General features: G+C 52.3%; 1 protein-coding gene across 1 annotated transcript; it reads right to left on the bottom strand.

Moving 5' to 3' along the window:
* Positions 1–420: 420 nt before the first annotated feature.
* On the bottom strand, positions 421–13865 carry LOC136308649 (pecanex-like protein 2). The gene is made up of 6 exons (XM_066236212.1): positions 13674–13865; positions 12607–12837; positions 11736–12010; positions 10915–11099; positions 3955–4403; positions 421–2614 (listed from the first exon to the last, which is right to left on the bottom strand). Exons 1-6 carry the CDS (start codon positions 13731–13733, stop codon positions 2441–2443), a joined length of 1374 nt encoding a protein of 457 aa, XP_066092309.1. The 5' UTR covers positions 13734–13865; the 3' UTR covers positions 421–2440.
* Between the last annotated feature and the right edge of the window lie 1043 nt (positions 13866–14908).

Consider the following 14908-nt stretch of genomic DNA (forward strand, 5'->3'; position numbering starts at 1 on the left):
TTTCCAGAAGTGGAACGGGCCTTGCCCCTTCTTTCTCTTTCTGTGTTTGTGTTCATAAAAGGTTGGTTGTATCTGGGAAGGTGACGTTTGTGTGCTGATGGCAGACCCTCATGTCCTTGAAGCTCAGTGACCTGGGACTAAATGGGAAAGGTGGAGGAGGCTCGAGTGGAGAGGGCTAAGTAAACAGGCATCATATTGCACATTTTATGAGCAAAGAGAAGTTGGAGCAGTGAGTGATTTTAGAAAAGAATGTGCCAGATACAGACGGTTTCGACATCCAGTGCAAAATCAAGAATCAATGCCAGAAAGCCACATGACATAAAACCAAGCACTAGAGACGTTTTCTTATCTTCAGAGAGAATTTGTCCATATCCAAATGCAGAAAATGCTCTTCAGCTGTAGGCTGGTAGGACATGTGAACAACTCCAGCAAGAAAAGTCACCTTAGGATCCTTTTCAAATGGGGGCTAATAACGTGGTGTTTTTCAAGGACTATGATGAACAGCTGACTGGCTGAAGACCAGGTTAACAAGTTCATGAGCTGTAAATATAAAAGTTCACAATTTTTAAAAATGTGACTGCATCATTGACAGTCACGAAGAGCTGTGGAGTGAGTCCAATAGCAATCTCCCATTCCAGGCACGCGCACCGTGGAGGGAAGCGTGGGCATGCAGGCAGCTCACAGCACACGTACGCTAGTCTACTGTTTCATAGAGATGCAGTCACTTTCTGTCTGCTGTTGCTGAACGCTCAGCTTCTTTCTCCCCCTGGCCACCGAAGGCTGCACTGAGAACCAGGATAAGAAGCAGAGGCAGCAGCTGGGGAAGCTCAGGAACTGTGGCAGCAGAAGGAGGTGCAGGCGCCCCAGGGTACTTGCCCTCCTCACTGGCATGCTCACTGTCATTAGCCCTTTTGGATTGCACTCTCTGGAAATGGTGGCTTTCTGTTTCTTACTTTGTGATGCCCAAGTATGGTCAGTCGTACGTCACTGTTCTCTGAATTGGAGAACACTTCATGGGAGGCCTCCCTCACAGCTCGGGGCTGCCATGGGGTCCTCTGGGCTTGGCTGTAATGCTGCCCAAGAGGATTTCAGGAGCTCCAGCCAAAACGTGGTCTGGCCAACTCAGCACTGCATCAAGGTCGTACCAGCTTCTCACTGAACAAACACCTGTGTGTGAGTCGGAAACAACCAAGTCTCTGTCTCCAGGCGTTCCGACTGAGAAGAATGTGCTGTGTCTTTGACTATGGAGCTCGCTTATTATTACTTGCTAATTCTTTTTTTACCTAAATAAATAAATAAATAAATAAAAATTTAAAAAGCATTGCCCTTTACTTCCAAGGGAATTTTCTGTATTATCTATCCCTCTCCACACTTTCAAATCCTAGAGACCTTGAAGTGATTTGTACAACTGTTTCCAATTAAGTATTTCTTACTGTTGTCTCTTAAAAAGGGACAGCCCACTGGTCTATATTTATATTCCTTGTGGACTGTGTCCCGGGACCCCTCCCCTGCCTTCCGTTAGCCAGAAGAGAATCCAGCCTGCAGGTCTACCCATTGGGAAACTTGAGATGGGAAAAGTCTTAGAATGTGCCCAGATGTTATCACAGTAAAGGATTCTGTCTCCTACTTTTTTTTGGGAAATGACAAGTTTCAGCAGAACACAAAGAATGGACACAAATAACTATAAACATTTTAATTCCCAAAGGAAAGGCGTGTGCAGGTGTTCTGCGACCGGCAGGCCCACTTGGCCCGGGGAGCCAGCATGCGTCCTGGGAAGACCAGGCTGGGCGTGAGGGAAGCCGCCCAGATGCCATGGAGAAGGCATCGGGCCACCTGGGTGAGCTGGCCTCGCTCGCCTGCCGGGTTCTGTGGCTGTCACAGGGCACTAGGCACGACGACTGCATGCACCATCACGTTTCCCACAGTGAAGCTGTCTCAAGTTTCTAGTTACCTAATGGCGCAGATATGATAAAGCGGTGAGATTGTCTTTATGCGTGGACGTAACCTTAGTGCACTGGGCTGGCCCGTGGATGGCATCATTGGTGCTCATTGCTTTTCCACGGTGACAGGAATGTATTAACATGCAATTGTCTTATTCCCATCAGGGCAGAGTTAGTTATGTGCTCTACTGTAGTTGTTTTAAGATGTCACATGGCTTTTGTCTGAGGCTTCACATTCTGGAAAGTGCTTTGTGCCTCCCTCGTGCCCGGGTCCGAGGGCGGCGGGAGGCCTGGCGTCCAGTTGTTCTTTTTCCCCATCATGTGAGACATTTGTCAAGAACCTGAGATAAAGCTATTCCGTTTTCTCCAAGAGCTCTCATTTGTCCAAGAAAGGGCCTCGTGGGGATGACAGTTAGTTTTGGGGGAGCAGAAGGGAGGCAAAGGAGGGTGAAGCCGTGGGGAATCAGTTTCTCCCGACTGAGCCCCCCCCCCCTCCAATCCTACTGCTCATCTGAGGTGCTCTGCTGGGAGGCCGTGTCGTCCAGGCCCATGTCCTCCTGGCTGGCTCTCCTGCAGACCACCCTGAGGCCCTCCGCCATGACCTCGGCCAGACGGCGGCCGAGAGCCTGCCCTTGCTCGGCCTCTTCGGTGGGCTCGCATGGCTCGGAGAAGTGCTTTGGGAGAGAAGAGAGAAGCAAACGGTTCAGCAGACAGGTGTGACCACTTCTGACTACCCCCAACTAACCACTGTCTGCAGGGGTGTGAGCTCAGATTATGGAGGCTGAAAGGGAGGACAGGATGCAGCTTGGGGGTCTGGAGGGCCTCTAACATGGGGGACCTTTTCTCAGGTAATTTGGACAGGCTGGAGAAAGGTGACCTCAGGTGAAGGGTGTTTGTGTGTCTGGATGTCCCAGGTTCATAGACATGTAGGCCCTGTCACAAATGCCAAGTCCTGAGGTTTAACCCTGGACAGGAATCCAGAGGCCTCTTTGTTTTGGATGCAATGGTCCTAAGGAGAGAGGGAGAGAGAACTGGCCAGAATCCCAGAACTTTACCCACAGATTGTTCTTAACCACAGACTGGGGATGGGAGAAAGGTGTCATATTCTGTTCATTGTTATTGAGGAAATGAGAAAGAGAAGTCTGGCTATATATCTAACTAAATTTAGTTACAATCCTGAGTAAGCAGGCTCCTTGTTCTTGGCTGGTGTGGCTCCAGGTCCCCAGGAAGCCTCAGTGCCACGCCGGAAGGAGGGGCTGCTGTACCCACACCCTGCTCATGGTGGCTCCTGCCAGCCCGGTCCCAGGTGGCCGAGGGCGCTGCCATTGCTTCTCCTTGGGGAAGCGTCCTCTTAGAGGCCTGGCCCCTGGGAGCAGCAGAAAGGCAGAGCCCCTCTCACCACCAGTAACTGCACGGGAACCAGAGCAGTTGTGAACATTCTGAACAGGCACGGGAGAGGTCCCGTCTGACAGCGACGTCTGCCTGGACGTCTCCCGTGTGCCCAATGCTCCCCCTACTGTTCAAACGGGTTCTCAGTGTTCCTCTCTTCAGCTAGCCTGGGCCTCAGGAGGAGGGACAGACTATTTGAGTGAAGTCCTCAAAATTCTCTTTTTCTAATATTTCAAAACAGAAGTAGGCAGCCATAGCGGCAGCTTTGAAATCACACCTGTGGCCTGGAATCGGTGATGGGACCTGCTGTGCTGACGTGTGTCTTCCCTGTTCCTCAGGCAGAGTGATGTGAAAAGAGAATGAAGGGACACGTGCCCCCACTGTGTGCACGAATGAGGACGTCCCCACCCCCATCCCAGCTCAGGGCTGAGGACAGCGCCTCCACTGAACTCTCCCCATACCTGTCTGTGCCTGTTACCTTCAGGGCGTGTGCTGCCTATTTGTCAGTGTCAGAGCAGGCTCAGACCACCTCCTGTCTGTCACTACGGAGAGGGTGGCAGGGGTCTGCAGGCAGGTGGGTGGTCATCAGACCAGGATCCCACATGCACCCTATCTAGCCCCTTACCCGTGTGGCCTGGCTGGCAGCCCTAGCTGAGGGGCCCATCACGATGTTGACGCTGCTGGACGACTGGGTGTCACTGGTGTTGCTCCCCTCCGCGGCAGACAGTCCCGAGATGACAAGAGCGCTGGAGAAGCTCCGCTTGCCGAACAGGAAGCTGAGGGTGGAGCTGGTGGACGAGCCCAGGCTGGATCTGATCAGTGCCTCGGCCCGCTCGCGGACGCTCAGGTGGCCGGTGGTGGTGGCAGGTGGGGGCTGGGAGTGCAGGGACACATCCGAGGTGTGCAAGGAGAGCTGGCTGCCCGAGAGCCTTGGGGCCAACCCGTGGACCGATGTGGACGTCTGCAGGAAGGCCTGGTGGCTTTCTAAGATCGGGCCTGATGAGCTCAAGATGGGTGGCCTTTGGCTAAACGCCCTGTGTGCCTGTACAGACTGACTCCTGCCCTTCTTCCTGCCTTTAAAAGAAAGCAGAACAGATTGACATAGCAGGTGGTCACCAACATCAGTGTTTTCCCAGAGAGAGAGGCGGCTAGCGCTGCCTGGGCCTGAGACCTGGTGGGCCCACCGCCATCAAGGTCGGGCCAAGAGCTTCAGGGCCAGTGGCCCCAGGCACCAGGGTGATGGACTTGTCCTGTTGACTCAGGACTTTCCTGACCTTGACACTAACATCCCACATTCCTGGGAGCCCTGGTCCCAGAAGAAGCAGGATGATACCAGCATCAGGACTGGCCCCCCTCGAGCTATTCCTCTGTTCCTGCTTCAGGACCAGAGTCCCTGTGCTCATCTCGTATGCAGTGATAATGGGAAAACATGCTAGTTGTTTTGTTTTTTTTACCACTTTTGTTGCCTTAAAAGAAAAGGAAAATACAGGGTTGAGCCACATGCTGTGGCTTTTGTTTTCTAGAACTTTTCCCTTAAGAGCAGGTCTCTGTGAGGAGGCCTCCCAGGTCCCCATGTGCAGGCAGGGTCCCTTGCCACCCCTGACTCCGCTGACCCCACCATTGCCTGGTGTGGCTCTCCCTCCCTGTGCCAGCTGTCCCTCCCCTCGGGCTTCCTTGTGGCCGCAGCTCTTGCTGACACTTGTCAAGACAAGGCCATTTTGTTTAAGGGGATGGACAGCACCACAGATTTGGTCCTGTCCACGTCTTTAGAAGGACACCATAAACTGCATGTCCATGCCTGACTGACCCATGCAGCTCTACAGACCAGTGGCTTTCAACCTTTTCTATCCATGGCACATATAAACTACTTACTAAAATTCTGCAGCACACCAAAAATATATATTTTTTGCTGATCTGACACACACAAAAAAATAGGTACAATTTTGATTTATTCACATGGATGGCTATTGTTGTGTTGGCTGTTTTCATTTTTTTATTTAACAATCTAAGGGAAAAGAGGTCAGTGCCCCTGACTAAATAGTCAGGTATAACATGTTTTAAAAATTCCTGTGGCACACTGCGTGAAAATCGCTGATCTAGACTGAGCAGCTAGGAGGACACTTACGCTCCCCAAATACTGAATTGGTTCACATAAACATCAATGATTACAAGGGTGTAATTTTAAAATATAGTATTATTTTGAAGGGAGCAGCTAGTGACACCACAGTGCTACTGTCTGCCTTGTCGGTGTCTCTTGAAGTTTCTGCGATTAGGCCTTCTGTCCCTCAAAATAGAGGGGCGGGGCTAGTGCCCAGGACCGCATGGCATTTTCCCGCATTCCGCCTCACCCAAATGCCCACATCACCGACTGTGCATTTGGTCATTCTAAAACTTATGCACGTCGTTAGGAGAACCCTCTGAGAAGAGACATGAGCTCCTTCAAGAATTAACATGGAGCCCTGGCCGGTTGGCTCAGCGGTAGAGCGTCGGCCTAGCGTGCGGAGGACCAGGGTTCGATTCCCGGCCAGGGCACACAGGAGAAGCGCCCATTTGCTTCTCCACCCCTCCGCCGCGCTTTCCTCTCTGTCTCTCTCTTCCCCTCCCGCAGCCAAGGCTCCATTGGAGCAAAGATGGCCCGGGCGCTGGGGATGGCTCTGTGGCCTCTGCCCCAGGCGCTAGAGTGGCTCTGGTCGCAACATGGCGACGCCCAGGATGGGCAGAGCATCGCCCCCTGGTGGGCAGAGCGTCGCCCCTGGTGGGCGTGCCGGGTGGATCCCGGTCGGGCGCATGCGGGAGTCTGTCTGACTGTCTCTCCCTGTTTCCAGCTTCAGAAAAATGGAAAAAAAAAAAAAAAAAAAAAAAAGAATTAACATGGAGATCCCAGGGGCCCCTCCAGCCCTACTCCTGCCACAGCGGCTTACTTGGCTGGATGGGTAGTGTCCTGGGGCCACTGTGATGGTGGTACCCGTTTGCGGACACTGCTGTTCTACTGGGCCCTCTCCTGCCCAGCTGCTGAGAAAAAGGGGTGCAGCCTACAGTGCTGCTCAGCCCACAAGCCTGGTGCCACCCTTCCTGGGGTGAGGGCTGATCTCTTCATGGGGATCTTACAGGGAGCCAGGTCCATCTGAATGGCCCCTGCTGAGTAGTTGAATAAGTTATTCTGATAGAAGGGGAAAAAGACAGCAAAGAGGGACCCTGGTGAATGAGAATTAGGAACAGCGATGGTTGGTGACTTGTTAGTTTATTCAGAGTTCTGCAAGGCCAAGCATCTGCTTGTTATTTATACTGTGATGCTGACTGCTGCCCAGAAATGCTCCACAATCACCCACAGGCCCGTGATTTGATGCTGGATAGAGGACCACCCAGCTTGGTGGGGAATGTCCCCGCACATTCCAGAAAGAAAGGGACAAAGGCCCGTCTGTGTGACAAACGGGAAGGTCCATGTTCTCTGCAGGATGAGGCCACCTCCTCCCCTCCCCATATCATTGCTGCAGGTTTTCTTATTGCTTTTGTTGCTCTTGATTAATTTTGCAAATGAAACAAGTGAGCAAACCATGCTAAATATATCTGTGCTGCTCAGAATCACTGTTTCATAATTTTAACTTTAAATTACTTCATTATCAAAGTATGAGAGCTTCTAGGGAAAGCTTCCTCAGAACTGGGGACAGTGAGCCGCTGGGCACAGGGGAGCAGCACACACACGTGTTTCACTATAGGTGGGGGACCCCAGTCCTGTTACAGTCTGGCACTCAGCAGGGACCAAAGGAGGGAGCAGTTGGGAACCCAGTTGTGGGAATTAAGCCTTGGGCACCATGAGTGAAACAAGACTCCTGTTCTTACAATGTCGTTCCCTTTCATCTTTCAGACCCGCTCAGTCACTGTGCCTGGGTTGTGTCCTGCCCAGAGTCAGGTCTCCCCTTAGGCCTCCAGACCCCCGCACCGCACCGCACTTGGCACACCCGCCCTAACTGCTGGCTCACGTGGCAGTCCGTGGTGCTGTCGCCCTTAGCTCTGCCTCTCTGAAGTGACAAATGATGGCTAGACCATGTCCACAGGCTCAGCACACAGCACATTGATTGACAAGTTAGGGACATGAGGGACCAACTGCAGAGCTGGATCAACAGGGGGACTCACCTTTCAGGCTCTGGCTCCACAGTATCTCAGCCTGGAGGCCATATTAGCTTTCCCAGTGGTTCTCATGGCCCAGGTTAGGAAGCCCCGCCCTTACTGCAGACTTCCGGGGGCCACCTCCCTTCCCATCAGAAGAATGAGCTGAACCGACTGGAGTGCCATCCCTCCCTCCGGCGCTATGTGGGCAGAGGGTATGATTCTGCCCACTGTCAGGGCTGCAGAAGCAGGACAGAGACACAGTCTGGTTTCTCCTCTGTTTGAAGTGGGAGGGAGTGGTGGGCTTCGTCTCCTCCCTCTCCCCTCCCCACTCTCTGCCCCCTGCTGATGGTCTCAAGGTAACTCCCAAGGGTAGTGCCTTCTTCCCACAGGCATATCAGCTTGTTGAGCAAGGAGAGGGCCCTGTGGCTGCCCCTTGTCCCTGTCCCTACCACTGCCCACAACAGGCATAATGGAATCTTGCTGACTGCTTCAGGGAGAACTGGGCGTCAATCAGCTTTGCCTGCTGTGGGCCAGAAGGAAGACCAGTTGTAAGAGGAGCCCTTGCCAGCAAGGGGACAGGATACAGCCAGGCAGGCAGATCGAGGAAGCGTGGTGGCCCCTCTGTGAATCCCCAGCTCAGGGACAAAGGCAGCTCTTGAAGAGGAAGGGCAGCATCCCTGGACAGGGTGACAGGACCATGTGTGGTTGGGATCACAAGTTCATGGTTAATCCTGCCTGCGTCCAAATCCTAGGTGAGCCACGTACCAGCTGGGTGACTCTGAGCACTGACATAACGTCTTGTGCCCAGTTTCTTCAGCTGCAAGGTGAGGATAAGAGAGTGCCCGTCTTTTAGCCTCACAGCGAGGATGGAGTGACGCCATATAAATGCTCAGGGTGGTGTTTGGCACGTTGAGCACAAGGCGGGACGGGGAGGGGGGCAATGGGCATGGGGGGGTACGGGTGCTGTTACTACATTTTCTCACTTGTGGCCAGGCTGCCATGCAGACAAGCTGGGCTCACAAAGAGTGGGAGCAGCAAGGGGCTTCCTAAAGTCCCCAAGCAGAAAGACATGGCCTCTGAGCCTGAGGCCCAATCATGAGGGCTGGTGCCCAGGCGAGTTGCCAGGCATGCCTCCTGACCTTGAGAAGCACGGAAAGCCAGACTGCCCCGCTAACAGTTTTAAGAAGCACTAATGAAAAATTAACAGCTGGGCTCTGGAAGGTCCTGCTCTGACGTCTGCATGAGTCTGTGATGCTCCAGGCCAGGGGTCTCAGCAGTAAGTGCAGGGGCGGTCACTACCAACACTGGATTCAGAGAAGAAATTTTCTTTTGCTTGCTGTCTTACTCATCAGAAAGAGCTGAAGCCTCTCACTAAGTCGAGGCTGCTCTAGCATGTCTGTCTCCAACTCTAAAATGTTCTGCCCCTCCGCTGGAGCACCCGTGACCCAGCCTCCCTCTGTGGGACTGCCGTGACCCAGCCTCCCTTTGCCGAACCGCTGCGATCCAGCTGCCCATCTGCTGGACCACCGTGACCCAGCCTCCCTCTGCTGGACCACCCGTGACCCAGCCTGAACTGAACCGACTAGAGTGCCATCCCTCCCTCCGGCGCTATGACCGCCCGTGACCCAGCCTCCCTCTGCCGGACTGCTGCGATCCAGCTACCCATCTGCTGGACTGCCGTGACCCAGCCTCCCTCTGCCAGACCGCCCGTGACCCAGCTGTCCCTCTGCCACACCACTGCGTCATGACCCAGCTGCCCCTCCACTGGACCATCGTGCCGTGATCCAGCTGCCACCGCACCGTGACCCAGCCTCCCTCCGCCAGACCGCCCTTGACCCAGCTGTCCCTCTGCCACACCACCGCGCCATGACCCAGCTGCCCCTCCACTGGACCATCGTGCCGTGATCCAGCTGCCACCGCGCCGTGACCCAGCTTCCCTCCGCCAGACCACCTGTGACCCAGCCTCGGTCTGGTTCAGAGAAGCCACCTGGATAGAACAGGCAAACGCCCAGTTTCCATCTGTAAAAGACCCTTGTGTGGTTTCTCCTGTGATTATGACTGTTAACTACTAAACAATGAGAGAGCCCCGGCTGGGCAGACACTCTGCTCAGGGTCAGGCAGATGCCACTGGGCCCAGGGAAGGGGGCCCTTTTCCCTCTAAGCAGCCCATCTACCTATCTACTTACACACCTCTCCGTTTCCCTCTTCCTATTTTCCTCCCCCCTTTCTTCCTTGTCTATTTATCTATTTACCATCTGTCATGTGTTTGTATCTCCCTATTTATCATCTATCATCTGCCCACCTACCTACCATCACACCCCCATTTATACAAATCATTACTAGTTTGGCTAACTGCCCAGCCTGGTGGCAAGCACTGCCAGGAGCAAGGACTGACCGTGCTGACTCACAGGTGTGGCGCTGGCGGGTCTCCCGCAGGTAGAGCACTGCGCAGATGCTTCTGGATGTGAGGAAGCACTGAGGTCAGAGGATGGAACCAAGGACGGCTTTGAAGGGCAGGCCAAGTGCGATGTGCTAATGGAGACCAGGCCAAGCATCTCTGACATGTCATCAGAAGCCCTTGGCCGCCTTCTCTAACCCATCTCTGCCCCCTCCTCCCGGTGGAGCTAGGAACCTCTTCCACTGCTCAAGCCAAGCTAGGCCAGCCTGAGTTTCTTTTCTTTTTTTTTAAAGTGAGAAAAGGGGAGATAGAGAGACCAACTCCCACATGCGCCTGACTAGATGGGCTGATGCTTGGTCCAGCTGAGCTATCCTTAGAGTCTGGGCCGACACTCAAACCAGTCTAGCCACTGTCTGCGGGAGAAGAGAGAGAAGGGAGAGATGGAGTGGGAGAGAAGTAGATGGTCACTTTTCACATGTGCCTTGACGGGATCAGACTTGGGACATTCGTGCACAGGGCTCCATCCACTGAGCCAACTGGCCAGGGCCAGCTAGACTTAGTTTCAGTGTGATTTTAAACTTTAAATTCAGCCCCAACTTGGGCTAAGGTACCTTCTGATTCCATTCTGCAGGCACTTTCCCCCCCTTTCCTTATCCTCTGAAATGTCAGGTGTGAGAACCAAAGAGAGGCGGGAAGGAGGGCAGGGGCCTGTCTGTGCTACCGCAGACATGGAGAGCAGTGGAGTCCACTTACAGGAAGATGAAAACAGCATCGTGATCAAGAGGCATGCGGTGAAACTCATGAATGAATGAGCAGTGAGAGGAAGGAGTGACTGCTGGATGGACAGACAGATGGAGGTATGAATAGACAGAAGAGAAAGGATAAAAGCTGCACCTCATAGTTTTTTTCTGAGAAAAACCTGTAAGACTCAGTGAATTGGGGGCATTCTTTATCCCAATGCTAATGTTTCTTCTAAGAAAGAGCCCTCAGAGGTTACCATGACAACACAAGTCATGGTGTTGGTCACTGGGACCACAGGAGTCTTTATCAGCAACCATGAGGGCTTACTGCACCCACCTGTGCTCCATGCCCCTTCTTGGGGTGACCAGTGCTGGGTCCCCACTTTTCTGGGATGCTCTGTGTTGCTCTCCTGGCTGTCCCCACTTGGGGCACTGCTGCCCCCTGCAAATGGGGCCGCCCCTCCGTCCACATCCTCAATGTTGCCTCCGCTGTGCTGGCTGGTGTTGCAGTCCTTCCGCATCCTGTGAGGGAGAAACGCTGCCGGTATTCATGCCAGGGCACTCCTGACACCCCTAACACCCTCAAACCCACATCTAAGCTGGGATGCAGTCACACTACAGGTGAGCTGCATACCTGGGGTACAGATGGAGAGAGGGGCTCTGGTCCCCAAATCTCAGCATCTAACAGATGAAAACTCTGCACCAGGGTGAATAAGCTCCAGTCTCAACCTTCCATAAGGACCCTCAGCACTGAGGCCTGAGCTATGCCGCGTTCACATAGAACTTCCTAGAATTCACTCCAACTACCCAGATGCACAACTGCAACCAGGAAAGATGACTTGTGGTTGAGAGAGGAGCAGGGGGAGTTCCAGGTTCCCTGGGAGAGAAGTGGAACATCTGGTTCTAAAGACCCAGAACCTCTTCAGCTCTGTGAGAACTAAGCCAGGTGCTCAGACTATGGGTGGGTGGGTGAGGCAAAAAAATGCTGAATCTCCCCTGCAACTACTGGTTGAAACAAGCAATCTTTTAGATGACACATGGGGGCTTTAATCATATGAGAGTAGCAATGGCCAGGGAAACCCCAACCAGAAACCCAGAGCTCTCCAAGCCGCCACTCATCCCCAGCATCCAGACAAAGGCTGTGGTGTTGAGACCTACCTTAACCACTTGGTTGGGAACCATGTCCTAACACCATCCAAAGTGACAAGTCCACACCAGACGTTCTTTAGCTGCCTGTGGGTCCCTTGATAGGACGTGATGAGCGGGGAGACATACATGGGGTACCCCAGGGGCTGATCACAGGAGGAATTAATCAGGTTTCGGAGGACCTGCTTATTGTTCTGAATGCTGCCACGCTCCGGGTTGCGGTTACGAAGGAATATGAGCTCCTGCTGCTGTCCAGCCCAAAGTCCTCGAACACATTCTTTGTTGACCTACAGGTCAGAAGGAATGGGGGAGAAAAGCAGATGGCATGTGTGTTCCATAAGCTGGATTTAACCTGCAGCGAATGAGCAGGGCACTGGGTTTGATTACCCGTGACGGCAGCCCTTGGCTGGAAGCTCTTTTTGCAGTGAAGCTAAGTGGCAGGCCTACGGGAGGGCATGGTGCCATTTTCATGGGGAACATAAAGTACACAGAAAGGATGTAAGTTTTTGTGTTAGCCCAGTGGTTGGCAGCTCATGAAAAGACAACCATTGGGAAGAAAGTTCTCAGGTCTAGGAATAGGTTATTAGAGAAAGGTCTGGAATTTGAGAGAATTAGAAAGTCTTTACAAATCAGTGGATGGGGACCTCCACCTAGACAATGTGTCTACCAGGACTTTTTGCCAAAGCCCTCACCTACTTACAAGTTCTTGGAGGCGGGAACTGGCCCTGGCTGGGGAACGTAGCCCAGCGCCCCTCTGAGACTGAGTCTCTGAACAGATGACGCTGGCACAGAGACTTGAGTATGTGGATAAAAATATCCTACTTCTTCTCTCATGTCCCCAAGTGGAAGACTCCTGACAACCTGGAAATCTTGGCCACTGTACCTTGATCACCTTGAAGCTCAGGAAGCTCCTGTGGAGCATGATGACCTTGTACTCATCGGTGCCCTCGTCCACCACGTGCCGCAGGGTCAGTAGCTCCTCCTTGTTGGAGAGCACTGCGCCCCGCCAGGCTGGATCGCCCTCGTGGCAGATGACTACTTTCTTCTCAAAGGACTGGATGGCCTCAAACAGGACCACGGGGTCTTCATACTCATCGGGGCAAGTGAACTGGTCCTGGGCAAGGAAGTGAGGACCGAGATCTGAGGTTGGGGGAAGTGTGCAGGTGGCAACATGACTAGTAGCCTGCAAGGCTCAGTCCGCTTCCACGTCTCACTCTCCCCTGCTCTTTTTTTGAATCCTGAGCTGTTCTGAGGATGCCTCCTTGTCCTGTTGTCCTAACCACTGGACAATGCTCAGGAAAGAGCTCATGGCTTTGGTTCTCAGGACTTTACATGACAGTTTAGGCACTTCTGATAGGTCATCTTCTTCAGCCAATTCCCCTCTTCCATTATTGTGGAGTATTACCACTTCCCAGAAGCTCTGGAGGTCGCATTGCCACTGGCCATTGTCAGGACTATCTGAACAGACTCAATACCTGGTCACTTAAGTCAGTGGTCCCCAACCTTTTTTGGGCCATGGACCGGTTTAATGTCAGAAAATATTTTCATGGACCAGCCTTTAGGGTGAGACAGATAAATGCACAAAATAAAATTATGCGACCGGGTAAAACTGTGGTATTTTTTAATATAATTGTCAAACTTATGAGACAAGCGTCAAGAGTGAGTCTTAGACGGATGTAACAGAGGGAATATGGGCATTTTAAAAAAAAATAAAACATTGTTCAGACTTAAATATAAATAAAATGGAAATAATGTAAGTGATTTATTCTTTCTCTGCGGACCGATACCAAATGGCCCATGGACCGGTACCAGTCTGCGGCCCGGGGGTTGGGGACCACTGACTTAATAAACCTACTCATAAATGTCATGCCAGGGAAGGGGACCATATTTCTTAAAGCTGATTTTCTTTCTTAATGTTTCAGGCTGATACTTTTAAAAATGGGTGTTTACCTGGTGAAGCTTCAGGGACATCCTGATGGCGGGAGCAACAACTTTATGCAGTAGGTCCATGTCAGCAAACACCCACTCATCCTGTGCTGCTATTCTGAAGTCACCTTTGAAGAGGGTGTGGAGACCATACAGGAAAGATTCCAGGCTATAAAACAAAGTCTCAATTACTGTTCATTCACATGCAACAAACAGTGTTCATTTTGAGTGAGGGCTGAGACTCCCATGACATGTCATGAAGGATCTTGATGTCTTTAGGGTGACCCGGCAGGAAAAAGAAGATGGCCCTGGACTCACCCCACTGCACTCAATGCCTCACCACAGCTGCACAGGACCCTTGTGACATGGTGGCATGGTCATCATCAGTAATTTTAGGAACCACCAATGTACTCGACCTCTCAGTGTGACAGCACAGATCCCAGAGTGGGGAATACGGACAGGCAAACTGCTGCCTTGACCCCGCCAGCTCTCCACCTGTCAGGAGGTATCAGGCTCACTGGAATAGCCCAGACAGCTTTATTTCCCTCTATTCCTCGATATGGCTTTGGGCTATACTACTTGTCATAGAAACTGGATTCTACAACATGGAGAAAATGAAACCAAATAAAATCTCAAAATTGATCACTTACACTCTCAGAAAACATCCATTTTTAGTCCATCTACTTAAAAATGACTAGTGATTAAAATTAATGACCAAAGGATTCTGCAAGATTATCCAGGTTATTTTCAGTTCCTGAGTTTTCCTTCTTGCATTCATTTCCTGCACATAACTGAGCATTGCTAGGACAGAGAACACAGGTGTCACACAGGGACCCTTCCACAGCTGCGCCTTCTCCAGAGACTCACCCTGCAGGGTGAGAAGAGAAGCTGTCCCTTCTTTTCCTTATTTGCACTAATAGACTGGACCGCAGCCACCTCTGCTAGCCACATTCCTGGGAGGTAGTTATGGGGCAAAGACTGGACAGGGTACCCCACGGATCTGAAGTGGGACAGGGCAGAAAGCGCATGTGCGGGGGAATCTCCAAGGGAGCTCACGAGTATTCAGTGAGCTGGCTTGCTGAGCAAGACTTCTCAGTCCCTACAGGGCACCAGACCTGCCCACGCTCAGGGAAGTGTTTCCGCTGATGTCGATTTCAGCATTTCACTGAGAAATGTACCACTTTCATTAGTGTGTGTCTAGAACTCCCTTGAGAGAGAGGCTAAGGCTCCAGGTTTGAGCGGACTGTGGTCTAATCAGG

The sequence above is a fragment of the Saccopteryx bilineata genome, chromosome 1, assembly GCF_036850765.1.
Source record: "Saccopteryx bilineata isolate mSacBil1 chromosome 1, mSacBil1_pri_phased_curated, whole genome shotgun sequence".
NCBI lineage: Eukaryota > Metazoa > Chordata > Mammalia > Chiroptera > Emballonuridae > Saccopteryx > Saccopteryx bilineata.